Genomic DNA, 24,889 nt, shown 5'->3' with positions numbered 1-24,889 from the left:
GGGGCCAAAGATAGAAGCATGGAGTTAAATGTTCTTGTAATAATTCAAATGGAAAGATATTGGCAGTTTGGATCATGATGTTGATATTAGAGGTGGTGAAAAGTGGTTAGCCAGATTTTGAGTTTTTTTTAACATTTAATTATAGAAGTTTGGATATGTTTTGAAAGGAGAGCTAACACGAGATACGCTGATGCATTGAATAAAAGATGTGAGGAGTCAAGGGTGACTCCATAGTATTTTGGCTGAAGCATCTGGAAAGATTGGGAGCTAAAGGAGGTATTGGAGAAGACAATTAGGAGTTTGATTTTGGACATGTTAAGTTTATGATGTGTATTAGACACCCACCTGTAGTATTGAGTAGGCATTGGTTATGTGAGTTTGGAGTTCATGTGGGAGGTTTCATGATTAATGATGTCTCATGCAGCTCCTTGAATGTTCATGTCACATGAGTACTTGATGACTTCACTACTGTTCATGGTGTGATGAGAGAAAGTTGGGTAGAATGGAGGAGATGAGGGTCTTGGGTTCTAATCTTAAATTCTGTGACTGACTGTTAATGTGACTTAACTAAGTCATTTAACCTCCCTGCCTGCCAATTTTCTGTAAAATTAAATCGTCTAATTAAATGGTTTTAGTCTTTTCATCCAGATATCCTTGGATCTGTATCATAGAGAAAGTTCAGGAAATGATGCTATGGACTGAATTATGTCCCCCATATTCATATGTTGAAGCCTAACTCGGACTGTATTAGAGATAGGACCTTTAGGGATGTGATATAAGTTAAAGGAAGTCATAAAAGTGGAGCCCTGATCTGATAGAATCGGTTTCTTATAAAAGAAGAAGAGACACTAGCAATTTCTCTGTGTGAGGACACAGTGAGAAGGTGGCAGTCTGCAAGCCAGGAGGAGAGCCCACACCAGAAACAATCTGTGGGCACCTTAATTTTGGACTTCCCAGCCTCTGAAAGTGTGCAAAATAAATTCCTGTTGTTTAAGTCAGGGGTCAGGCCATGGACGGGTACTGCTTTGTGGCCTGTTAGGAACTGGGCCTCACAGCAGGAGGTGAGTGGTGGGTGAGCAAGTATTATCGCCTGAACTCCGCCTCCTGTCAGATCAGCGGCAGCATTAGATTCTCACAGGAGCGTGAACCCTATTGTGAACTGCACATGTGAGGGATCTAGGTTTGAAAATCTAATGCCTGATGATCTGAGATGGAACAGTTTCATCCCAAAACCCATTTTCCCCACCCTGTCTGTGGAAAAATTGTCTTCCATGAAACCAATCCCTGGTGCCAAAAACTTTGGGGACCACTGGTTTAAGTGACCCAGTGTGTGGTGTTTTATTATGGCAGCCTCCATAGACTGACGTGATAGACTGGGGTCTGGGCCTTATCTTACGTAAGCTTTAGCCAGCCAGAGCAGTTCTGTGATCTGTTTGAATCTCAAGTTCTGACTAAGACTGTGTTTATTAATAAGAAAAAAGTTTGAGAACTTTTTCATGTTTAGATGTTAATCTAGGATTATGTGAGGGTTTCTTAAATAGTTCATATGTGTTATAAAAATACACATGCCCATGACATAGTAGGTACTTAATAAATACTTGTTGAAAGATGTATGGTAGGTAATAAGTATCAGCTAGAATATGCAATGATATTAATGTTCTTTTTGCATGTTTGTTTTTTTATGGGCTTTCCAGCAAAAAGCAGAAAGCCTGGTAGATAAATTCTAAAAGAACTGTAACACTATTAATGTTAACTCTTTTTTTGTTTTTTGAGACTGTCTCACTCTGTCACCCAGGCTATAGTGCAGTGGCATGATCTTGGCTCACTAGAACATGTGCTTCCTGGGTTCCAGCGATTTCCTGCCTCAGCCTCCTGGGTAACTGGGATTACAGGTTACCCACCACCACACCCAGCTAGTTTTTTTTAGTATTTTCAGTAGAGACAGGGTTTCACTATGTTGCCCAGGCTGGTCTCAAACTCCTGACCTCAGGTGATCTGCCCATTTTGGCCTCCCAAAGTGCTAGGATTACAGGTGTGAGCCACCGTGCCGACCTAATGTTAATTCTTGATTATTGCAATGCAGAGAATTATTTTAGGATATATTCTAATTGCCTGAGATTGGGTTATAGAAGAGTTTCTAATCCTGACCCCTGTAATGAGATTATTTGGTTGCCTGTTACAGCAAATATATCTATTGTCCAACGTCGTGCTGCTTGCTCTGGTGGTATATGTAAGTCAAAGTTTCTTCCCTCAGGGAGTATGCATTTGAAGAACTATGCTTAGATATATCAAACAGTACATGATATAATAGTATATAATCAAGTTATAAATGTCATAGGAGTTAACAGAAAAGAGATCTTTGGGGATTGTATTACAGTAGCTGAGGAATGCTAAACTTTTAAAACAGGTAGAGTTTGCAGAGAAGAGGTCTCACCATGAGATCATGATCCTGAAACAGGAGAGGTTAGATTCAGAGATTCATTACTACGTGGGGTTCTGTGTTAGTCTTCCACATTCCTGAGGACAATCTATGCCAGTATTTTTTATTGAGTGCCTACTTGGTGTCAGGTGCCGAGGATTGAAAGTGAACAAAGGTTTTAGAGTATAACGAGGATATAGACAAGTAAATAGTCAAAGGACAGTATGATAAGAATTTTGTTTTGCTGGAGTATCTTATAACTTTCTTTTAAAGGCTATGTGGAAGAAAAACTAAATATTTGTGGGCCTGAAAATTACCTCTTCTTTTTTATAATTATCTCTACATGAATTCTATATTGAAAATAATTTTTCTCAGGAAATTTGAAAGCAAATTTTTTTTCAAAATGTTGGTATTGCTGAAGAAAAGGCTGTTGTTAGTTTCATTATCGTTCTTCTGGGGTAACTGCCTGTTCTTCCTTTCCAGAATCTTTGAGATTTGCCTGTTTGCTTAAGTTTTTTATTTTGTAGTTTCATGGGAATATGTCTAGATGTCATTGTGTAGGACACCTGTTGAGCCCTCTCAGTGTGAAACTAGGTTTTTAATGATCATGTATGTGAAACTAAACAAATTTCCAAGAAGTTAATTTTGTTCTTTAATGATCATATATGTGAAACTAAACAAATCCATGAGAAATTAATTTTCTGTTTTCTCTGTTTTCTCTTTCTGGAGCTCTTGGTTGAATGTTGACCTTTCTGGATTGATCCTTTTTCTCGTTTACCTTTTCACTTACTGTCTTTTTGTGTGTGTGTGGGATATTTCCTCAACTTTTTCTTTTAGCTCTTTCTTTGACTTTTAAAAAAAAATTTTTGGTTCAGCCACTGTATTTCTAATTTCTCAGAGCATTTTCTTGTTTTCTCATTGTTCTTTCAAACTAATATTCTGTTTTTCTATTATGGATAAAATTCTTTGGATCTCTGTTATGCTATTTGTCAGATTTTATTTTACTTTTATTTTCACTTTTTTTTTTTTTTTCCCCCAAGACAGGTTCTCACTTTGTTGTCCGTGCTGGAGTGCAGTGGTGCTAATATGGCTCATTGCAACTGCTGCCTCCCAGGCTCAATTGATCCTCCCTGCTTAGCCCCTCAAGTAGCTGAGATTTTAGTCGTACGCCACCACACCTGACTCATTTTTGTATTTTCTGTAGTGTCAAGGTCTTGCCATGTTGCCCAGGCTGGTCTCAAACTCCTGAGCTCAAGTGATCCACCTGTTTCAGGCTCCCAGAGTGCTGGGATTACAGGTGTGAGGCACCGTGCCTGGCCTATCAGATTTTTTTTTCTTTTTCTTTTTTTCTTTTTTCTTTTTTTTTGAGATGGAGTCTTACTCTGTCACCTGGGCTTGAGTGCAGTGGCATGGTCTTGGCTCACTGCAACCTCTGCCACCCAGGTTCAAGCGATTCTCCTGCCTCAGCCTCCCAAGTAGCTGGGATTACAGGCGCCCGCCACTGTGCCCACCTAATTTTTTGTATTTTTGGTGGAGACAGGGTTTCACCATGTTGGCAGGCTGGTCTCAAACTTCTGACCTCGTGATTCGCCTGCCTCGATTTTTTGTTGAGATAGAGTCTCTATCACCCAGGCTAGAGTGCAGTGGCGCGATCTAGGCTCACCATGTCTGGCCCCCATTGAGTATTTAATTTTAAAGGATCATATACTGCATTGAAGACTCTTTTTTCCTTTTAATATAAAAAAGGCTTCCTGTCTTTTTTTTCTTCCGTGACATTTGAAGAGCTCAGGTCAACTTACCTTATGGAATGTCCGATAGTCTAGATGTGTCTGGTTCCTCAATCCTTTTTTACTGTATTAATTGCTATTTTAATGGGGTTTAGTAGGAGGGATAAGCAAATGGTTTGTTTCTTTATTATCTTCTTTATTTATTGGTTGTAAATATGATTTTTAATGAGTGTATAATGTTCTACCATTTTTAAAAACTACTTTTCTCTTGCTGGTGGTTTTAATTTTTCCATGTTTTTGCTAATATAAGTAAACCTGTATTGACTATTTTATTATATATATTTGTATACATTTTTAGTTATTTTCTTCTTAAAAATTTCCTAAGAGCATATTCAGTGGGTCAGTGAGATTGTTTTTAGATTAAGAACCTTAAAACTGTTCAGTTTTCTCAAACAATGTCCAAATCACATCAGCCACATATCAGAATCCATTTGATATATTTATGTTATATATGGGATGTAAATTTACCTGAGAGAAGATTATTTGCTTATAATCAGTCATTCTCAGTGTTCTGCTAGTGTCCTCATCCTTTATTATCTCTTTCAGGGTTTTTTTTTTTTAGACTTCAAAACTCGTTGTTTTTAAGGATTCTTTAAAATATAATTTTAAGTGGTTGGGTGTAGAAGCCTTTTCCAAAACCTAATACTAGTGTGAGATAAAACTGTAGCCTGAATATCTGTGTGGTCACAAGCAGCTTTACTGCATTTTTGTAAAATATTCCAACAGTACAGAAAAAGTAAAAAAGGTATTAAGTTCCCTAAAGCCTCCTTTCCCTTTCAGTCATCTTCTTAGTTGGTTCTATATCCCTCCAGATCTTATTCTATGTATTATGGACATATATGTTGTAGAGAAGTGTGCATATATGCATTTAGCACTCTTTTTTACACATTGTAAACACAGGTATTCTGCATTTTGTTTTTTTCCCTTAACAGTGTGTCTTGAGATCTTTCTATGTTTGCCGACAGAGATCAATCTCACTTAAGCTGCTGTGTGAGGTTGCACAGTGTGAATGGATTTTATTTTATGTAACCATACCTGTTGGTGGACATTTTAAATTATTTCGAATATTTTAATTGTTTTGACATTGTAACTTTTCTTTCTAGGATGTCAAAATCTGGAAACATTGGGAGACTGAGGTTTTTTATGTTTGTTTTATTTTCACCAGCTTGTATTGCAGAAAGTAGAAGTAATGTTTTTCTAAAATAAATAGGATAGGTATTTTATTTCTTTGATTTATTAAAAACACGCTGTCTCACCTGGGTACTGTGGCTCACGCCTGTAATCCCAGCATTTTGGGAGGCCAAGGTGGGGGGATCACGAGGTCAGGAGTTCGAGACCAGCCTGACCAACATGGTGAAACCCCATCTCTATTAAAAATACAAAAATTAGCCGGGCCTGGTGGCAAGTGCCTGTAATCCCAGCTACTCAGGAGGCTGAGGCAGGAGAATCGCTTGAACCCAGGAGGCGGAGGTTGCAGTGAGCCAAGATGGCGCCACTGTACTCCAGCCTGGGTGACAGAGCAAGGCTCCGTCTCAGAAAGAAAACATGTAGTCTCTTAAAAAGAAAATTCTTCATGGATAGCTATTACTACTTAAAAGACCGGGCGCAGTAGCTCAGGCCTATAATCCCAACACTTTGGGAGGCCGAAGCGGGCCGATCACTTCAGATCGGGATTTTGAGACCTGGCCAACATGGCGAAACCCCGTCTCTACTAAGAATACAAAAATTAGCCATGTGTCGTGGTGGGCGCTTGTGGTCACAGATACTCAGGAGGCTGAAGCAGGAGAAGCACTTGAACCCAGGAGGCGGAGGTTGCAGTGAGCTGAGATTGTGCCACTGCACTCCAGTCTGGGCAGCAGAGCAAGACTCCATCTCAAGAAAAAAAAATTCCATATAGGGCCAGGTATGGTGGCTCACGCCTGTAATCCCAGCAGTTTGGGAGGCCAAGATGGGAGAATCACTTGAGCCCAGAAGTTTGAGACCAGCCTGAACTACATAGACCCCATCTCTTTTCTTAAAAAAAATAAAATAAAAATAAAATTTTCGTATAGTATTTTACACTACTAATATTTGAAGTACCACATAGCAGTTCCCACTAAATAATAAATAATGAGGCGATACTGTTTATAAGCTGCTTTACATGATAAAAGCAAATTAATATACTAAGGTAAACATTAAAGAGCAAAATAGCATTTCCTCTCTGATTCTAAAATTAATACCTACATAGAAAAGTTAAAAACTTAAAAAAAATTAATCCTGGATTTTACTCCTAGAAGGCATTATATATACACCTTTGACATTTTGGTGACTGTTCTCACAGTTAGTGGTGCATGGGTGTGTGTGTTTCTATATTGAGTCTAGTCATATATCGTGTTATGAGTATGTATTATTGTGTGTATATCCAATGCAGTCATTTTTCTTAACTTTTTTTTTTTTGAGACAGGGTCTCACTCTGTCACCCAGGCTAGAGTGCAGTGCTGCAATCTCAGCACACTGCAACCTCCACCTCCCAGGCTCAGGCGATCCTCCCAGCTCAGCCTCCTGAGTAGCTGGGACCACAGGTGTGCGCCACAATGCCTGGCTAATTTTTTGTATTTTTGGTAGATACAGGTTTTCACCCTGTTGACCAGGCTGGTCTCGAACTCCTGAGCTCAAGCTATCCACCTGTCTCAGCTTCCCAAAGTGCTGGGATTACAGGCATGAGCCACTGTGCCTGGCCATCTTTCTTAACATGTTTTTCACGTTTGTGATACGTATACACACACACATACATTTGTATGTAACTATATGAATGATACTCTACATGTTATTTTGCTGCCTTTTTACTCAGCAGTGGACATAAAAATCTTATAATGCCACTGAATACAGATACATCATTCTTTTAATGTGAAGTATTTCTCTATTTAGGGTATACCTGATGGATTTTGATCAGTCAAACAGTAGAAACAGCTCTCAAATGGACTTTGGCTATGGGTAGTAATTCGTTGGAAACTCCTTTTGAGGACACTAACAGGTGGTTGGGAGTTAAGTGGCTTTTTCTGGCAGACTTGTTTTTTTCTGGTGACTCTTAGAATTAGTGTCAGTGGGAAGACAGCTTGCAGTAATCAGACTCAGTGAGTGAGTTTCTTTGTGGAGTGTGACGTGAGATATGAAGTGACAGGATTGATAAGGGTCTTCAGTGAAAGGGAATTAGGAGTGTTGGGATGGAACTGACAGAGAAAATAATGGAAATTGGTAAGGACATCTGGTTTAGGTCAGCAGAGCAACAAAGAGAGCCTTATTAGTTGTGGTTAGGCTAGCTAGGGAGATGGACTTCTTGCAGAGGTGGCTACTGATCTGTTGGCCTTCATGAGTTTGGTGTTAGTAGATAGCTGCTTTTGAAATATTACTTGTTATATGGAACTTAAAAGTAGACACAACACTTGTTCTTTGATCTCACAACTTAGAGTAGAATACAGGTGGTCAGGGGTTTGCTAGTTTTCTTCCTCTTTTCTTTTTTAAGAAAAATAAAAGCATTCTGTTTGTACTTTGTGCTCTACTTCCTTAAAAAGCACTGTCAGGCTTGTTAGCTATCAGCCAATTATTTTTTTAAGAAGACTTTTATTACATTTTTCTTTAAAGAATGTGTAAATATCCTTACCAAGAGTACACTTCTTTCTTACTGTTTTTCGAAAGAATCACCAACTGAAAAAAAAGTTCCAAGGCGTATTATTACTGCAGAGATGAATTAGGGAGTTATCAGGATATTACAGAAGTACCCCAGATGCCAAAATACACGAGTCAGAAAAACTTAGGTCCAGTTTTTCCCTGTTGGTGATTTAATCTCTGGAGCAAAGCTTAATTAAATATTGCATGAATATGCCTTAAAATATGAAATATGCCTTAAAACAACATGACATTAATTAACTTAATAAACTTATTGAATAAAGACATTTTGTAGATACTGGATATATGAAGATGAATAACACATGGCCCCCACCCTTAAAGAAATTATTATTTAGAAGGATGAGATAGAAGTATATGCCAAAATATATGGATGGTAACAATTAGGCAAAAAAGAGGGGGAATAGTCAGTTCTGCTTTGGGATATGGGAATGCCTGAAAAAGCTTATTAGAGCAGGTGAGTTTTGAGAACGAGTTGTTCACTATGTAGCTGCAGATGGGCTGGGGCGTAGGGGTGGCAGGGATGCTCAATCTAGTCAGGAATATTATCGCCAGTGCCATAGAGGACTGAGATTGTGATGTTACAGATACTTTGCTATGGGTAATGGGAAGGTTGTGTGTGGAGTGGGAGGAGATGATGCTAGAGAGGTTGTCAGGGAAGGTTTAACTTTATCCAGAAGATTCTTAAATGGGTAATTAATAAAATCAGGGAAAGATTATCTGGCAAGTAGAAGGGGACAAGATTCCAGTAAGAGGTATCAGTTTGCAGATATTAAAGTAATCAAGCCGGAAATGACATGGGCCCAAAGTCTCAAACTAAGTGATGAAAAATCGAAATGGAAATTAGGAGACAAAAAGGTGTATTAGAAACAAGACACATGACTGATTTTTGTGTGTGTGGTAAAGGAGAGGGAAGCATCAGGATGTCTTTCAGATACTATGTCTTGGAGAATTTTAGAAAATGCCAGTGCCATTTGAAGAGAAGCTATTTTAAAAGGAATAAATAATTAGTTTGCTGCTTGAGCATGCCAAGTTTGAGCTGGTAGTAGATACCCAGAAAGATGTGTTCTGTAGGTATTTGGATCTGGAACTTCAAAAAAGGGGTTATAGTTAAGAATCAAGAGTCATCAGGATTGAATTGTTTGAAACCGTGGAAGTAGATACAATAATCTAGGAATTCAAGAAGAAAAGTGTGGCCTGGTGCGGTGGCTCATGCTGGTAATCCCAGCACTTTGGGAGGCTGAGTTGGGGGTATCCCTTGAGGCCAGGAGTTTGAGACAAGCTTGGGCAACATGATGAAACCCTGTCTCTACAAAAAATACAAAGATTAGCTGGGTGTCGTGATGCATGCCTGTAGTCCCAGCTACTCAGGAGGCTGAGGTGGGAGGATCATCTGAGTCCAGGAAGTTGGAGCTGCAGTGAGCCATGATCACTCCACTGCACCCCAGCCTGGGTGACAGAGGGAGACCCTGTCTCAAAAAAAAAGGAAAAGTGTCAAAAACAGAGCATTAACATTTTGGGAGTGGGTCCAAAAGAAGAGCTGGTAAAGAAGATTGAGAGGGAATGGTCTGAAAAGAATCCCCTGAATTTGTCAGTTAGATGTTGGTGACTATTGTTAAGGCGGTTTCAGTGATGTGTTAGGAGTAGGGTCCAAATTACAAAATAGGCCGGGTGCAGTAGCTCACGCTTGTAATCCCAGCACTTTGGAAGGCTGAGGCGGATGGATCATGAGGTCAGGAGATTGAGACCGTCCTGCCTAACACGGTGAAACCCTGTCTCTACTAAAAATACAAAAAAAAAAAAAAAAAAAAAAAAATTAGCCGGGCATGGTGGCGGGCGCCTGTAGTCCCAGCTACTTGGGAGACTGAGGCAGGAGAATGGCGTGAACCCAGGAGGTGGAGGTTACAGTGAGCCGAGATCGCGCCAGTGCACTCCAGCCTGGGCGACAGAGCGAGACTCCGTCTCAAGAAACAAAACAAAACAAATTATAGAATAATTCTGTGTTGTATTAGTGGTATTTATGCATTGAATTATACCTTTAAATATTGTATTAAAATAATATGTGATATATATACATTTAGAGAATCAGACAACCAGCTCTCATGTGCCTACTATATAGTTTTTTAAACTTTTATTTTTAAATAATTATAAATTAAATTCCTATAAATCATAGGAAGTTGCAAAAGTAGTACAGAGAGGTCCTCCTATATAGACTTCACTCAGCTTCCTCCAGTTACCATTCATTTTAACAAGTGTCCTGGGTTAGTTCAGATGTTAATGTCTTGGGCTGGGTTATGGAACCATACAGGGAATATGGATGTGGGTTCCATAGCCCTACCTGGTGTAAGCCTTCTTTCCCTGCCTCCACTAGGAGCAGAGCAAATGCAAGCTGCTTTGCTGTTTCTCAGAATGTATGGATGGAGCTTTTCCAGCTCCTTTTTACATATTGGGCAGCTCTTTTTAGGATTTTGGCTCAAAATAGGGATTTGACTTGTAGCCCTCCCCTGAAATAAGCACAAAGGTGGATCTTCTGGCTTTATAGGCCCAATATACCCTTATTATAGACTGCCTTGGTGTCAGCTGAGGTGACATCTGTGGCTTTGAGTTTCTTCCTTTCTGTCACCAAGAATTTCCCTCTCCCAGCTTTTCTCTCCCTTTTGGAGTTCAGCTGTATATTCTAATTTTTCATGTTGATCTAGCATTTCAGTGATACTGTTTGGTCACATGGATGTATTAGTCCAGTCTGCCTTGTTGCTTGAATAAGAAGTCCAATAAAATTTCTTTTTTTCTAATAAAATATTTATTAATTGTATTCGCTGCTTTGTTCCACAAAAATGATTTGGGGTTGGATTATATTATTCTCTCTTTAAAAATATTATTATTATTATTACTACTACTACTACTACTACTACTACTACTACTACTACTACTACTACCAGTACTACTATTTGAGACAGTCTCGCTCTGTCGCCCAGGCTGGAGTGCAGTGATGCAATCTTGGGTCACTGCAACCTCTGCCTCCCGGGTTCATGTGATTCTCTTGCCTCAGCCACCTGAGTAGCTGGGATTACAGGCACGTGCCATCACGCCTGGCTAATTTTTGTATTTTTAGTAGAGATGGGATTTCACCACGTTGGTCAGGCTGGTCTCAAACTCCTGACCTCATGATCTGCCCACCTCAGCCTCCCAAAGTGCTGGGATTATAAGCTTGAGCCACCGCTCCTTGCCAAAAATATTATTTATTTTTAAAATGGGTAATATATGTATGTGGTCTAAAGTTAGATAAAAAAAGAGTATGCTTTTTCTTTTCCCTGTTACCCTAGCCACCCCAGCCCAATGTCCCTTTATAGATACAACCAGTTACCAGTTTCTTATGTATCCTTCTAGAGGTTAACAATGCACTAGTTCGTTGGTTTTTTGGTTTTTTTTTTTTTAAGATGGAATGTCGCTCTTGTCAGCCAGGCTGGAGTGCCGTGGTGCAATCTCGGCTCACTGCAAGCTCCGCCTCCTGGGTTCATGCCGTTCTCCTGCCTCAGCCTCCCGAGTAGCTGGGATTACAGATGCCCGCCACCACGCTTGGCTAATTAAAAAAAAATTTTTTTTTTAGTAGAGGCGGGGTTTCGCCTTGTTAGGCAGGATGGTCTCGATCTCCTGACCTCATGATCCACCCGCCTTGGCCTCCCAAAGTGCTGGGATTACAGGTGTAGCCACCACGCCCGGCCAATAATGCACTAGTTTATTCTTTAACAGAGGTTTTAAACTTTAGTGTTTATAATTTAATTTTGTAGCCAATATTCAGGATTTTTCCATCTATTTGAGGTAGTAGCAATTGTATTTTCTTCTGCTTGCTTTTGAGTTACAGCTTTACACTAGTTATGTGTTACATGTATGTCTTTATATATGTGAATGGATTATCTGTGTTATAATTTTTGTTCACAAACTCCTCAGAATGTGACAAAATAAACTGTTGATTAGAATGTTTTAAGTTATGTGGAATATTAAAATGAAACATTAGCTCTATTTTTTATTTTTAATTGACACATAATAACTATATATATTTATGGGATACAGGGTGATACTTGAATATGTGTATTCCGTGTATAGTGATCAAATCGGAGTAACTAGCATATTCATCGCCTCAAACATTGATCATTTCTTAGTGTTGAGAACATACAAAATCCTCTATTAAAACTAATGGAAAGCTTCATGAATTTGTATGTTATTTTTGGGCAGGAGCCATGCTAATTTTCTCTATATTGTTCCAATTTTAGTGTTTATGCTGCGGAAGTGAGCACTGGCCCTAATTTTTAGGAGGTAGTGGAAATGATATTTTAAGATGCTAGAAATCTTATTGAAACACATTGTAGCTATCCTTAAAAATTGTGGCTGGGTGCGGTGGCTCACGCCTGTAATCCTAGCACTTTGGGAGGCTGAGGTGGGTGGATAACCTGAGGTCAGGAGTTCGAGATCAGCCTGACCAACATGGAGAAACCCTGTCTCTAGTAAAAATACAAAATTAGCCAGGCATGGTGGCTGGTGCATGCCTGCAATCCCAACTACTTGGGAGCCTGAGGCAGGAGAATCACTTGAACCCCGGAGGTGGAGGTTGTGGTGAACCAAAATCACACAATTGCACTCCAGCCTGGGCAACAAGAGGGAAACTCCATCTAAAATAAAAATTGCCCTGATTACTAACCAATCCATGCCATTGTTTGCATATGTGCAAATAATTGCCCAAAGAGTTGAGGGGGTCTGTCACAGATAAAGGCTTCTCCTTTGGGTTCCTTAGCCATAGTTTATACCATTGATTGCCTGACTGCAGCTCGGTGTGAAATTCAGTAACATGGAGCAAGAAATGGAAGCCTATGACCTAATATGTTTTCTTCCTTAGATCAACCTCTCCACTTCTCCTACACCTGCACAGTTAATAAGCCGTTCCCAGGCTTCCAGTTCTACCAGCGGCAGTATTACCCAACAGACTATGTTACTAGGGAGTACTTCCCCTACCCTAACGGCAAGCCAAGCTCAAATGTATCTCCGAGCTCAAATGGTAAGATATGAGCTACCAAATTTTTTCAGTGTTTAAGGACTTGAGAGATCAAAATGTTTCTTGATTTGATACAATAAGAGGTATTTTTAATATTTAAGAAATGTTTAATTGTGTGTGTGTGTGTGTGCATGCGAGTGTGCCTTCAGCTCTTGTACATTATGTCATGAAAGATTCTACTTTTAATTAATAAATCTTCTTGGTATCAAATAGTAATTATCACGTTGCAAAGCTAATAGAGATTCAGTAGCATAAGAGTGATTATTTTTTAATATCAAATTCATCGGAAACCTTTTTTTCATATTTTAACATCTCTGAAATTGGGATGCATTTTATAACTGATGGCATCTTGGTACTTACAGTGGTCCATGAAATCATTGCCTATTTTTGACAACTTAGATTTAGTGAAATAGAAATGTTAAAAAAACTTCGTTGTTAAAGTTAGAATTTGTATCCTAGGATTTTCTGAATTCTATATTGGAGTTCCAGATAGTTTCCCAGATGATGCTTAACTTTGGTTATTCCCATCTCAAGTTCTGCAAGGTTATTTGTGTTCTTGAGTTCATTTTGATCTTTTATGAATATAGGAATGTTAATTTGGTTATTCTGTATTTGGGTATCTACTGATTTCCTAATTTAATTGTTGAGCTTCTTTAAGGAATGTAGAAATTGGTTGACATGTATTTTATTTGATGTCTTTAAAGAAGCTAGACAAATGCATTGTCCCTAATATATTTATATTCTTTTTTGTCCAGTGGACTGAATATTTACCTGGATCTCCAGTTTTTTGTTGTTGTTGTTATTGTTTTTTGAGGCAGAGTCTCACTCTGTCGCCCAGGCTAGAGTGCAGTGGCATTATGTCTCCTCACTGCAACCTCTGCCTCCTGAGTAGCTGGGGTTACAGGTGCCTGCCACCGCGCCCTGCTAATTTTTGTATTTTTAGTAGAGACGGGGTTTCACCATCTTGGCCAGGCTGGTCTCAAACTGCCAACCTCGTGATCCACCTGCCTCACCTCCCAGAGTGCTGGGATTACAGACGTGAACCACCACACCTGGCTTGGATCTTCAGTTTTTTTATCTAAAATTGCAAAGTTTCCAATCATTTAACTAATTCTGTGCTTTAAAATTAGGTTGAACCATTTGAAATGGTCGCTATTTGACTCTTTTTGAACTCTAAAATCAGCAGTTTCATACGGGTCAAACTAAATTGAATATCTTCTTTTTAGGTTTAGTCCTTTCAGGGTCTTGGTACTGGAAATTACCTTTTCAGGAAAGTTATGCCATTTGTCCCTCGGTGTCTGTGGTGGATTGTTGCCAGGCCCCACCCTCTCTGTCCCCTAAAATACTCAAATCTGAGGATGCTCAAGTCATAGTATTTGCATATAACCTATGCATGTCCTCCCATATACTTTAAATCATCTTTACGTATAATACTTAGTATAATGTAAACACCATTTAAATAACTTATATTGTTTAGGGAATAATGGCAAGAGAAAAGTTTGTACATGTTCAATACAGATGCAGCTGTCTTTTTTTTTTTTTTTTTTTAACGAATATTGCTTTGATCTACAGTTGAATGACGAACTCCATAGATATGGAGGCCTCATTTTACTTTGTTGTTGAATTTACTTAAATTTAGTGTACTAAAGAACTGAAGTTTAAAAGGTCACTTAATTGGTCATTTAATTTTTCTGATTGTTTTTGGTCTTTGTTTGGTTGAACATTTTAACTTAGATAGCAAGAGGAATGGAATAATTTATACAATTTTTAAATAAAGTATTTACACGTTCTTTGAAACAAGTGTCAGATTTACTAAATTGAATTGATTGATCTCTAAGTGGATTGTATTGCCTTAGAAATTAATGGCATTTGGCTGGGCGTGGTGGCTCATGCCTGTAATCCCAGCAATTTGGGAGGCCGAGGCGGGCAGATCACTAAGATTGGGAGTTCGAAACCAGCCTGACCAACGTGGAGAAACCCTGTCTCTATTAAAAATACAAAAAATTAACCATGCATGGTGGCTCATGCCTGTAATCCCAGTCACTCGGGAGGCTGAGGCAGGAGAATCACTTGAACCTGGAAGGCGGAGGTTGTGGTGAGCCGAGATTGCGCCATTGCACTCCAGTCTGGGCAACAAGAGTAAAACTCCATCTCAAAAAAAAAAAGAAAAAAGAAATTAATGGCGTTTGTTTGAATATTGAAAAAAATTGAGCCGGGCACAGTGGCTCACGCCTGTAATCCCAGCACTTTGGGAGGCTGAGGTGGGCGGATCGCTTGAGGTCAGGAGTTCGAGACCAGCCTGGCCAACATGGTGAAACCCTGTCTCTACTAATAGTACAAAAATTAGCCTGGCGTTGTGGCGTATGCCTGTAATCCCAGCTACTCGGAAAGCTGAGGCAGGAGAATCGCTTGAACCTGGGAGGGAGAGGTTGCAGTGAACCAAGATCATATGACTACATTCCAGCCTGGGTGACAGAGACTCCGTCTCACCAAAAAAAAAAAAAAAGGAAAAGAAAGGAAGGTGATAAGTAAAAACATTAAATGTCTTTTTGTTTTTTGATGTGAAGCTTTTTTTGCAGGCTCTTTTGTTGTTGAATTTTGACCGGTGTGGCATTTACTTTTAAAATGAATATTTCTTTTTTTTTTTGAGATGGGTCTTGCTCTGTCACCCGGGCTAGAGTTCAGTGGTGTGATCTCAGCTGACTGCAACCTCCACCTCCTGGGTTCAAGTGATTCTCCTGCCTCAGCCTCTCGAGTAGCTGGGACTACAGGCACACCCGGCTAATTTTTGTGTTTTTAGTAGAGATGGAGTTTCACTGTGTTGGCCAGGCTGTCTTGAACTCCTGACCTCCAGTGATCCACCTGCGTTGGCCTTTCCAAAGTGCTGGGATTACAGGCGTGAGCCACCGCGCCAGGCCATAGAATGGATATTTCTTTACAAATAGTTTTAAAATGAAAGGGCAACCTGGATTTGCCCTATAGATCCTTTGTAGCGGAGTGAAATATTGGAGTGTAGTATGTGGCATAGTTATCCTTATGATAAAGAGGACTGAAAAGGCTTTTTTGGTGTTTCTTTTTGTTTCTCACTGAAATTTAATTTGTGTTCCAAAATAGTGACTGTAGTTGTTTACTTTAACTTTCCATTTTAGGAATCCTGCCACAGTAGTTTTGAGCTAGGAAAAATTTAACTATAATAGCTTATTTGAGACACAATTTGGTCTGAGAATTTCATATCACCAAAATATATTTTCTTTTTTGAGTACTGCTTTTTTTTGCACTCATCAGAATCATGAGCTGTTTCAAAAATGTTTATGATGTTTTTTGAGTTCTCTTATTAGAAACTTCTCTTTGTCATGTAAAACCTTTTGCTGAGGAGATAATCCTAAACTGCATTGTCTTTCTGTCACAAATTTCAGTCTCTCTTGCCTGCTGCACATTGTGTGTGGGACATGTTCTTTTGTCTTAGGGTATTTTTTTGGTTTTCTGTCTGTACAGCTGATTTTCACACCCGCTACCACTGTGGCTGCTGTACAGTCTGACATTCCTGTTGTCTCGTCGTCATCGTCATCTTCCTGTCAGTCTGCAGCTACTCAGGTGAGCTTGTCTAGCTTCATAATGTGTTACTTGAGATCTGGATCTTCAGGTTAAAGTTAAGCATTCCTTTTGTGTTTAACTTACTGATGGTTTCAGTGCTCTTTGTCATGCATTTCAGATTGAAATTTAATAAAATAGAACTTCAAGAAAATGTTTTTTCTGTTAAAATTATAATACCATTAAACACAGATATTTAGGTTATTTGACGTTGGTTGGTCAAGGTTAATGAGACTTTTTGTTAATGACATTCTGTGTTTAGTTTTATCATAAAGCAGATTTATTTCTCATGTGAGATATATTCTTTTGCTTAGATTGCTTTGCAGTATTCCTTATGTAATAACTAAGTCAAGAAGGATTTTAAGTTTGAAAGTGAATTAAACTAGACAAATTTAAAATTTTAAAAATTGGTCGGGTGCAGTGGCTCATGCCTTTAATCCCAGCACTTTTTTGAGGCCCAGGTAGGAAGATTGCTTGAGCTCAGGCATTAAAGACCAGCCTGGGCAAAATAGCAAGACCCGGTCTTTACTAAAAATAAAAAAATTTAGCTAGCTGTGGTGCTGTGCAGCTGTAATTCCAGCTTTTCAGGAAGCTGAGGCAGGAGGATTGCTTAAGCCTGGGAGATTGAGGCTGCAGGGAACTATGATAGTGCCACTGGATTCCAGTCTGGGTGACACAGTGAGATTCATCATTACAGAAATGCAAATCAAAACCACAGTGAGTATCACCATCCACTCACAAGAATGGCTGACACGAAGAAGACTGCTAATACTATATATTGGTGAGAATGTGGAACATCCAGATTCTCATACATTGCTGGCGAGAGGGTAAAATGGTATAGCCACATGTTGGAAAAGACTTTGGCAATTCCTCATGAAGTGAAACATACATGTAGCATGTGACTCAGCAGTTCTACTCCTTATGTTTACCCTGAGAGATGTGAAAACACATAAAGACATGCAAGCGAATGTTTATAGCAGCAGTACTCAGAGTAGCCCCAAAGTGGAAACAACCAAATGTCCTTTAACTGCTGAGTGGATAAACAAATTTTGATATATTCTTTTTTTTTTTTTTTTTTTGAGACAGAGTTTTGCTCTTGTTGACCAAGCTGGAGTGCAGTGGCGCGATCTTAGCTCACTGCAACCTCCACCTCCTGGGTTCAAGTGATTCTCCTGCCTCAGCCTCCCGAGTAGCTGGGATTACAGGCGTGTGCTACTACACCCAGCTAATTTTTTTTTTCTTTTTTCTTTTTTTTTTTTTTTAAATAGAAACAGGGTTTCACCATGCCAGGCTGGTCGTGAACTCCTGACCTCAGGTGATTTGCCTGCCTCAGCCTCCCAAAGTGCTGGGATTACAGGCATGAGCCACTACGCCCAGCCTCAATATATTCTTACAGTGGAATACTGCTCAGAAATACTGATGAATCTTAAAAACATGATGGTTAGCAAAATAACCGTGGTATAAGGAATACATACTCTATGATTCCATTATATGAAATTCTAGAACAGGCAAAACTATAGTGAAAAACAATCAGATAAGTGGTATCTGGGGTAAAAAGTAGGGGGAGATTGATTGGGAACGGGCATGAGTGAACTTTCATGGTTAAGGTGATGTTCTGTATCTTGGGGTAGTAATTATATGGTATATACATATGTCAAAACTCATTGTTTTGTTTTATTGTATGTAAGTTACACCTCAATAAATTTGATAAGAATGAATTAGAATGAATACATTTTAAATGAAAACAATTTGAGTTAGAATGTTACTTTGCATGATATTGCTGTATTCTGGTATTCTTCATAATGAATATTTTAGACTGCATATGGCAGAAATGGATATTTTAGGGTCATCATTGGCTTCTTATTTATAATATAATAGTTCTCAATCTTCTGGTAAAAAATAAAAAATGAGATAATAATAATCCTTGGTATTTTTGATAAAACCTCTGTATATGCATTTACAAATAAAGGCTGATTTTCATGTATTAATTTATAAAGATGATGGTCAGTTCATTTCAGGTTTCTTCTAACTTGCCCAGTGATTCTCTACAGTTTCTTAACTTTATTGGACTTTTTTTTTCCATATTGTTAAGGTTTTTCTTTCTTTTTTTTTTTTTTTTGAGACGGAGTCTCGCTCTGTCACCCAGGCTGGAGTGCAGTGGCCGGATCTCAGCTCACTGCAAGCTCCACCTCCCGGGTTCACGCCATTCTCCTGCCTCAGCCTCCCAAGTAGCTGGAACTACAGGCGCCCACCAACTCGCCCAGCTAGTTTTGTATTTTTTTAGTAGAGACGGGGTTTCACCGTGTTAGCCAGGATGGTCTCGATCTCCTGACCTTGTGATCCGCCCGTCTCGGCCTCCCAAAGTGCTGGGATTACAGGCTTGAGCCACTGCGCCCGTTCTAAATGGGAGGGCGTGCTGCATGGGCCGGGAATCGAACCTGGGCCTCCCGCGTGGCAGGCAAGAATTCTGCCACTGAACTTTCAACTCTAAACTTTTATGTTTCTGGAATGAATTTGTTGAAGTAATGATCTTTTTAAATTAACTGATTGATTTATTTAGTTATTTATTTAATTTTTGAGATAGGGTCTCACTCTGTCACTCAGGCTGGAGTGCAGTGGCTCAATCGTGGCTCTTTGTAGCCTCGACCTCCCTGGGCTCAAGCCATCCTCCTACCTCAGCCTCCTGAGTAGCTGGGATTACAGGTGTGCTCCCACGCTTGGCTAGTCTTTGTATTTTTTTTTTGTAGAGGCAGGGTTTCACCATATTGCCCAGGCTGGTCCTGAACTCCTGAGCTCAAGTGATCTGCCTACCTCGGCCTCCCAGACTTCTGGGAGTATAGGCGTGAGCCACTGTGCCAGCCTGAAATAATGATCTTCTTTTCTTTTCTTTTGGTTTTATGAAACCTAATAGAGCTAGACCATCGTCAACTTCCAGAACATTTTAAATTTTATTTTTTCATTTATATTTGACTTTGTTCCAACTAAGATTTTAATTCATTTATAAGATGTGTACAATAAAACATTAGAAAGTAAATTGGAACCATGTAAGAAAAAAGACACAAATAAAACTAGGAAAGTGGCATGGAGCTAGGAGTGAAGTTGCTGCTCAGTTTACATGTATGAAGTTCTATATGGACTTAAGCTCCTACCTCAATCATTTATCGTATGACTTGTACAAGTTGCCAAACATCTTTAATATTCATTCATATTTGTAGGGAAAAAGGATGAGTAATATATATCTTTAGTGTATAGAACATTACGGGCACTCAGTAAGTAGTACTTTTTTTTTGCAGAAGTCGGGGATAGGAAGACTTGGGTTCAAATTCCGACTTCAGCAACGTTTGCCAGCCAGATTGATTTTGGTCAGATTCATAGGATAGCATAGTGTTTATAATACGGACTTTGGAGCCAGAATCTCTGGGTTCAAATACTTGCTGTACCATTTTATTGTTACAAGTCCTTAACTTCTCACCTCAGTTTCAATTATATAAAATAAAATAACATTTATTATATATTTCATAAGGTTGCTATGAGGATTAAATATGTTAATAAATTAAAATAGAAGTGTCTGATAGCATTTACTAAATGTTTCATTTACTGAATTGTTTCATTTACTCCTTAAAACAACTCAGCTCTACTCTCGGAGCTGTTGCTTGCAGCTCAGAGTTGTTATAAGGAATAAATGAAACAATAAAGTACTTAACGTAGTGCCTGCCACATAATAAGATACCACAAGCTACTAATTACTCTTTTTGTTATGCATTGTCTGAAGATGAGTCACAAAGTTGGTTCTTAACTTTCAGGTAACTAATAGTGAAGGGAGAAAAGCAACCACTTAAAGAATTTATAGGCCAGGCGAGGTGGCTCACACCTGTAATCCTAGCTCTTTGGGAGGCAGAGGCTGGCAGATTGCTTGAGCTCAGGAGTTCAAGACCAGCCTGGTCAACATGGCAAAACCCCATCTATAGAAAAAATTTGCAGGGTGTGGTGGTGCGGGCCTATAGTCCCAGCTACTTGGGGAACTGAGGTAGGAGGATTGCTTGAGCCCAGGAGGTTGAGGCTGCAGTGAGCCAAGATCGAGCCACTGCATTCCAGACTGGGTGATAAAGTGAGACCCTGTCTCAAAAAAAAAAAAAAAAAAAAAAAAAAAAGAATTTATAGTTTCAAAGGTAAAACAAACAAACGACCTGCTTAGGAAAACACAGCTGATTTTAACGTATTCTGAGGAGCACAATTTGTCTTGCTGGTACACATGAAGAAAACATCTTACTTCATATTTAAGGGTATTTTTAATGTGAATAGTCAAAATAATTTATAAAAGTGGCCTTTGGGGTCCAGATTGATGTGTTCTAGGTATGAGCCTCTGTGATCGGCCTTAATTCAAGGATAGATTTTTGAGGGGCTGGAGGAATGGATTAAACTTTAGGAATTTCTCTATGGATATTGTTTCTCTTCTCTGTACTTTTGAAATGGCAGTGAGTGAGGCTGGCATTGGTAGGTGATGCTCACACTTACGCACTCCAGTGATAACTTTCCTCAAGTTCAAGACTATTAGTTTTGGAAAATTTCTGCATAACTTTCTTGAGTTTTAAAATTATATTTGCAGTTAAAAAATTTATTTATAGTTGTGAAATACCAAATCTGAAGTTGTATTTTAATACTCTTTAAGCAATAGAAGTCAGTTCAACAGTTGATTTTTCCTTAGTACTAAACATTTTTATACCATAGTGTAAAAAATGAGAAATTTGGAATATCTCACTTCTATTTACTATGTTAAATGCTCCATTCCTTCTCTCCACCTGGCACACCGACACAAAAACAGATTTTTGGAAAGATGTTATAGGGTAGAGTGTGTTAAGAGATGAACTGGGCATGGTGGCTCACGCCTGTAATCCCAGCACTTTGGGAGGCCAAGGCAGGCAGATCACTTGAGGTCAGGAGTGTGAGACTAGCCTGGCCAACATGGTGAAATCACGTCTCTACTAAAAATACAAAAATTAGCTAGGTGTGATGGTGGGTATCTGTAAACAGCCTGGCTAACTCACAAGGCTGAGGCAGGAGAATTGCTTGCACCTGAGAGGTAGAGGTTGCAGTGAGCCAAGATCGCACCACTACACTCCTGCGTGGGTGACAGAGCAAGCCTCTGTCTCAAAAAAAAAAAAGAGATGAGTAAGAAATCTGACCCAGAGGCTGGCAGAGTGGCTCACATATGTAATCCCAGCACTTTGGGAGGCGGAGGCGGGTGGATCGCTTAAGGCCAGGAGTTCAAGATGAGCCTGGCCAACATGGCAAAACCCCATCTCTACTAAAAATACAAAAATTAGCTGGACATGGTGGCACAGGCCTGTAGTCCTAGCTACTCAGGAGGCTGAGGCAGGAGAATTGCTTGAACCCAGGAGGTGGAGGTTGCAGTGAGCTGAGATTGAACCACTGCCCTCAGCTGAGATTGAACCACTGCCCTCTAGCCTGTCTCAAAAAAAAAAAAAGGGGAAAAAAGAAAAATAAATCTGACCCAGTAAATCCGAAGGGCTGTTCTTTATTCCCCAGATAGGCTTACTGGGGAATACTCTTAGAATTGAGAAAAAAAACAGCCCTTTGGATTTAAAAGCTAAAAACTCAGCTCTACTGTCAGCAATATGACCCTCACTCTTAGGGATACTGTGATAATTGCCATAGTATTTGTTAGATTCCAGTTAAATAATTGATGTGAGGGTATTTTGGCAGGGAAGCCCTCTATAACAATGTGAGATGTGAAATTAGCAAAAATAACTCATGCAAAATGTAGACTTTTTAAAAAGTCAGAAAGTTTTCGTAACTTGATTAAAGGAAAGGTTCAGATGAAATGAATGTGGGACATCAGAGTGCCCTAATATTCTTCTTCTTAGAAAGGATGTGTTTTCTTTCAAAAGGGAAGCTCTGTCAAGGAAATCTGTGTATGTGATCTTTCCGCCAGCAGCTAAGTTAACTTTGTAATATATTTAGGCAGTGTAGCTTTCATGTTTGGAATTTATTTAAACCATGTCAATATTTAAGTCAAAATGATCATAGATATTTTAGCCATATTCTAAAATATATGTGTTCACATAAATAATATATATACAACATAGTGTATGTAAGTATATACACATTTTCTTTTAGAATTCCAGAAAACATAAGGAAAATTAAAAACACAAAGTGTATTATTCTATAGAAATGGATATGCTGCAGGTTTCAGGGTTCATTGTGTCAAATCCTCATTTACTGTGAATGTACTTTTCATTTGAGGGAATGCTTTCCAGTTTTTCAGATTATTATCCTTTGGTTATCATTACTATGCAGTCTACTTTATAGATCACTTGTGGCAAATGTTAAATTTTATATTATCTTTCTCTTGCTTCCTGGAAGATTTTAATGTGCCTCTTCTAGATACTTGTTGAGATGTTTTTGGTAAACATGAACAGATTTTAATGTTAGCATAAGAACACGATGAAGAGAACTAAGTGCTTACCAAAAAATTAGCCATGTAATATGTATTTCAAAATCATACATAGGAGAATACCTCAGACTTGTGAAGTTTCTATTAAGTCTGCAGCACCGAGCTGCAGGGAGTATAAAAATGAATGTTGAGATGAGAGTCTACTAGCGAGTCTCAGTATTTCACAGACATACATTTAGTAATTCTAAATCAAGTTAGATATTTAGCAGTTCAGTAGGCCAGTAATGACCCAAATGCTATGGGAAAGTTGTTCCAGAAGGGAGGAAGAAACCCTTTTCTAACCGGGGACTTTGGGCATGTTTCTTAGGTAGGGTAAGAGGGATTTTACTGGGCTTAGAAGAATGGGTTTGGCTTCAAAAGACAGCTTTGAGAAAAGATGGCATTTAGGCAGGAGGTGCTTACATAAGAGCACCAAATGAAGGAAGTGGAAGGTATATTTGGAGAATAGTGAGCAGAACAGTTTGGGTGAAATATGAGAACTGTGGGCTGGAGGAATAGAAACTGGGGGTTTGAAGTGGGTTTTGGCCTAGGTTGTGGAGGGCTTTGAGTGGCAATCTGAGAAATCTGGATTCTAATATTTCTTCTTTTTTTTTTTTTTTTTTTTTTTTGAGACAGCGTCTCACTCTGTTGCCCAGGCTTGAGTGCAGTGGTGTGATCTCAGCTCACTGCACCCTTGCCTCTGGGTTTCAAGCAATTCTCCTGCCTCAGCCTCCTGGGTTGCTGGGACTACAGGCACCTGCCACCACACCCGGCTAATTTTTGTATTTTTAGTAGAGACGCCGTTTCACCAAATAGGCCAGACTGGTCTCGACCTTGTGATCTGCCTGCCTCAGCCTCCCAAAGTGCTGGGATTACAGGCGTGAGCCACTGTGCCCAGCCAGTATATTTTGTTTTTGCATTAAACTTTAATAATACAGTGGTGATTATCCATTTATGTTTACATTGGTATGAAATATGAGAAAAATCAGATAAGACAATCCGTATGGTTTCAGTTAAAAAATTGTTTGAGTAGCTTAGAATAGAACTGATGAAAACTTTGGCCTGAAGTATAGCTTTTTGTTTTTCTTTTTTTTTTTCTTTGAGACAGTGTCTTGCTCTGTCACCCAGACTTGGGGGGCAATGGCGCATTATCTTGGCTCACTGCACCTTCCACCTCCCAGGCTCAAAGAATTCATGCCTCAGCCTCCCGAGTAGCTGGAATTACAGGCATGCGCCACCATGCCTGGCTAATTTGTATATTTTTAGTAGAGACGGGTTCCCTGTGTTGGCGAGGCTGGTCTCAAACTCCTGACCTGAAGTGATCCACCCACGTCGGCCTCCCAAAATGCTGGGATTACAGGTGTGAGGCCCCACGCCCAGCCTGAGAAAGGACAGCTTGTTTTGGAGACAGAGTCTCACTCTGTTGCCCAGGCTGGAGTGTGGTGGTGCCACCTGGCTCACTGCAACCTCTGCCTCCTGGGTTCAAGTGATTTTCCTGCCTCAGCCTTCTGAGTAGCTGGGGCTACAGATGTGTGCTACCATGCCTGGCTGATTTTGTATTTTTAGTAGAGATGGGGTTTCACCATGTTGGCCAGGCTGGTCTTGAACTCTTTACCTCAGGTGATCTGCCCGCCTTGGCTTCCCAAAGTGCTGGAAGAAAGTATAGCTTTTGAGCATCAGTTAATGATGTAGAGACAGAAAACACATGAAACTGAAGAACATTTTATAAAGCAGCAGTATATCATTTGCTTTGTCACTTTGGAGTCTCTTTTATCTCAGTTTCTCTCCCAGGGCCAGTGCTAGCCTAAATATATTTGGTACATGCATTCTAGATAGACAAGAAGTTCAGCAACTTTTGGAGAAGGATTTTTCTGTCTTGCTTCTTGCTGTTTGGAAATGTTATGAATCTCAGCTGAGAGTAATTGGAA

At 39.4% G+C, this 24,889-nt stretch overlaps 2 protein-coding genes and 2 non-coding genes across 13 annotated transcripts in view; 1 reads left to right on the top strand and 3 right to left on the bottom strand.

The window, feature by feature from the left end:
* Positions 1 to 24,889, bottom strand: part of GPR160 (G protein-coupled receptor 160) — a 305,594-nt gene that overhangs the window by 180,024 nt on the left and 100,681 nt on the right. The gene's annotated exons all lie outside the window — the stretch shown is intronic.
* PHC3 (polyhomeotic homolog 3) overlaps positions 1 to 24,889 on the top strand; it is a 104,351-nt gene that overhangs the window by 18,734 nt on the left and 60,728 nt on the right. For 7 of the 10 annotated variants that reach the window (XR_007723118.1, XR_007723119.1, XM_050778258.1 and 4 more), the window contains 2 exons: positions 12,761 to 12,919; positions 16,412 to 16,510. The exons of 1 other annotated variant lie outside the window; for it this stretch is intronic. Coding sequence is in view for 7 of the 9 variants with exons in the window: in XM_050778258.1 (XP_050634215.1) it covers positions 12,761 to 12,919; positions 16,412 to 16,510 (258 nt within the window). In the remaining 2 variants the exon portion in view is untranslated. The remainder of the gene's footprint in view (positions 1 to 12,760; positions 12,920 to 16,411; positions 16,511 to 24,889) is intronic. 2 more of the 10 variants (XM_050778259.1, XM_050778262.1) reach the window with 1 other exon arrangement.
* Positions 1,682 to 1,743, bottom strand: LOC126949479 (U7 small nuclear RNA). The gene has a single exon (XR_007723764.1). It is a non-coding gene; the product is annotated as a U7 small nuclear RNA (small nuclear RNA).
* LOC126949426 (U6 spliceosomal RNA) lies at positions 12,058 to 12,164 on the bottom strand. Its single transcript, XR_007723730.1, has one exon. It is a non-coding gene; the product is annotated as a U6 spliceosomal RNA (small nuclear RNA).

Source organism: Macaca thibetana, chromosome 2, assembly GCF_024542745.1.
Source record: "Macaca thibetana thibetana isolate TM-01 chromosome 2, ASM2454274v1, whole genome shotgun sequence".
Classification (NCBI taxonomy): domain Eukaryota; kingdom Metazoa; phylum Chordata; class Mammalia; order Primates; family Cercopithecidae; genus Macaca; species Macaca thibetana.
This window is presented reverse-complemented; position numbering and strand designations above follow the sequence as displayed.